Raw genomic sequence first — 1,805 nt, 5'->3', positions numbered from 1 at the left:
TAACCCTTGCCCTTTCAATATGGGAGCTTTGAAAAGGGCCAATCTGCAAAACCCAACCATCATCAACCTATGAGCCACTATGTTTCCATCAACAAGCTATATGCATTTAAAGTACACATACCGTGAAGCAACTTATTTTAGAGGATACGTTAGAAGGCAGTTCGTTTGGATTAACATAAAACACTTCCAAATGGAACAAACTACTTCGCTGTAATTGTAGAACTTTAACACTTGGAATTGGCTGGCCTCTTGGAAACAACACACCATCTGACCCCTGGGAAATTGGGCTTTCATTTGAAGAGAATCCTATGGAGAATGGAATACAATCTTGAACCTATGGAAAAATAAAAAGGAGATTGCCTTTACTATATTAAAGAATGCATAAATTAAGCAAAACAAGGTTCCTCATATGGGAGAGAACATGCAGTGGTTAACCTTGGATCTCTGTTATATTATGGAGAATGAGCAACAACGGGAAAAATATGAATGCAAAAGTTGCAGTAAACTTTTGGGCTCCATATTTTTTCCATATACAAAAAAATGCTGAAGCTAGCAATAAAATGTGAACAGAAGAAACAACCACGTTTTAAAGTGATCATTAGAAGCAATGCAGAGAGTTATACTTTTGACCCAGTTACAAACCTCATAATCTCTAACCCGAAAAACTGGACTGAGCATTGCACATTGGAGAGCACATCCGCGTGCCACACACTCACTTGCATTTATTGTCCGACCAGGTTCTCGCCTAAATAGAGAAGCTAACTGTCTTGTTATAGCTGGTACCCTGGACCCTGATCCAACAAGCTCAACAGCATGGATTCTCTCCACAGTCAACCCAGCATCAGCTAAAGCTTTAATACAAGGAAAGTTAATCGTCTCTAACAACTGGGAAGCCAACTTCTCAAATTCCTCCCTCCTGATGAAACCTTTGACATCCTTTTCATCCATCAAACACTCAATATTTAGAGGTGCCTCTGCATTTGCACTCAAAACCTTCTTCAGTTTCTCACATGCTGCCCTTAACCTGATACAAGCCCTCACATTAGAGTACACATCTATATCATACTGCTCCTTGAAATGTGCTGCAAAATGACTAAACAAAATCTCATCAAAATTCCTTCCCCCCAAGCTGCAATCAAAAGCATGTGATAGTATCCTCATGTGTCCAGCCTCAAATGACACAATGGAGACCTGGGTATCACAATGACCAATATCAACAAATGCAACATAAGTTGGGCTGGCATTGGATAAATCTGTTTTATAAATCCCATAACCAAGTGCTGTTGCAGTGCAGTCATGCATCAATCTCAGAGGCTTCAACCCTGCAATTGCAGCAGCATCCAGGTAGGCACGTCTTTGCAAGTCAGTGAAGTAAGATGGAATCCCAATAACACAATCCAAAACAGAAACTCCCAAATTTGTCTCTGTTATACATTTCAGATGTGCAAAGAGCATTGCCATAATCTGCACTGGCGTAAATCTATGTGTCTCACCTAAATACTTCAAGTGAATCAAAATGCCCCCATCCTGACCCTCTGAAGTTTCAAATGGTGACAATCTCAACTCATTCTCAACGTCAGGATCCTTGAACTTCCTACCAATCAACCTTTTCACATGAGATACCGTAGTTTTTGGGTGCATCATAACAGAAGCAGCACCGGCAGTGCCAAGGAACCTCTGCTTCTCTCCGAAGCATACCACTGCCGGAGTTTCACGTTTGGATTCGTCATTCAGCACCACATCAACGCCCCTTTGCTTTACAGCAGCAATAACACAGTTCTCATTTCCAATATCAAAACCTACAA

General features: G+C 40.9%; 1 protein-coding gene across 1 annotated transcript in view; it reads right to left on the bottom strand.

Moving 5' to 3' along the window:
- Positions 1-1,805, bottom strand: part of LOC110418897 (heat shock protein 70 (Hsp 70) family protein) — a 4,518-nt gene that overhangs the window by 2,292 nt on the left and 421 nt on the right. Inside the window, exons 2-4 of the mRNA XM_021431716.2 lie at positions 643-1,799; positions 122-334; positions 1-43 (exon numbers count right to left, since the gene is read on the bottom strand). The exon at positions 1-43 is cut by the window's left edge and continues 53 nt beyond it. Of these exons, the coding sequence (XP_021287391.1) occupies positions 1-43; positions 122-334; positions 643-1,799 (1,413 nt within the window). The remainder of the gene's footprint in view (positions 44-121; positions 335-642; positions 1,800-1,805) is intronic.

This window comes from Theobroma umbraticum, unplaced genomic scaffold (genome assembly GCF_002168275.2).
Source record: "Theobroma umbraticum cultivar Fairchild unplaced genomic scaffold, ASM216827v3 scaffold_67.0, whole genome shotgun sequence".
In the NCBI taxonomy this organism is placed as follows: domain Eukaryota; kingdom Viridiplantae; phylum Streptophyta; class Magnoliopsida; order Malvales; family Malvaceae; genus Theobroma; species Theobroma umbraticum.
The sequence above is the reverse complement of the archived record's forward strand: the minus strand, read 5'-3'. Positions and strand labels throughout refer to the sequence as shown.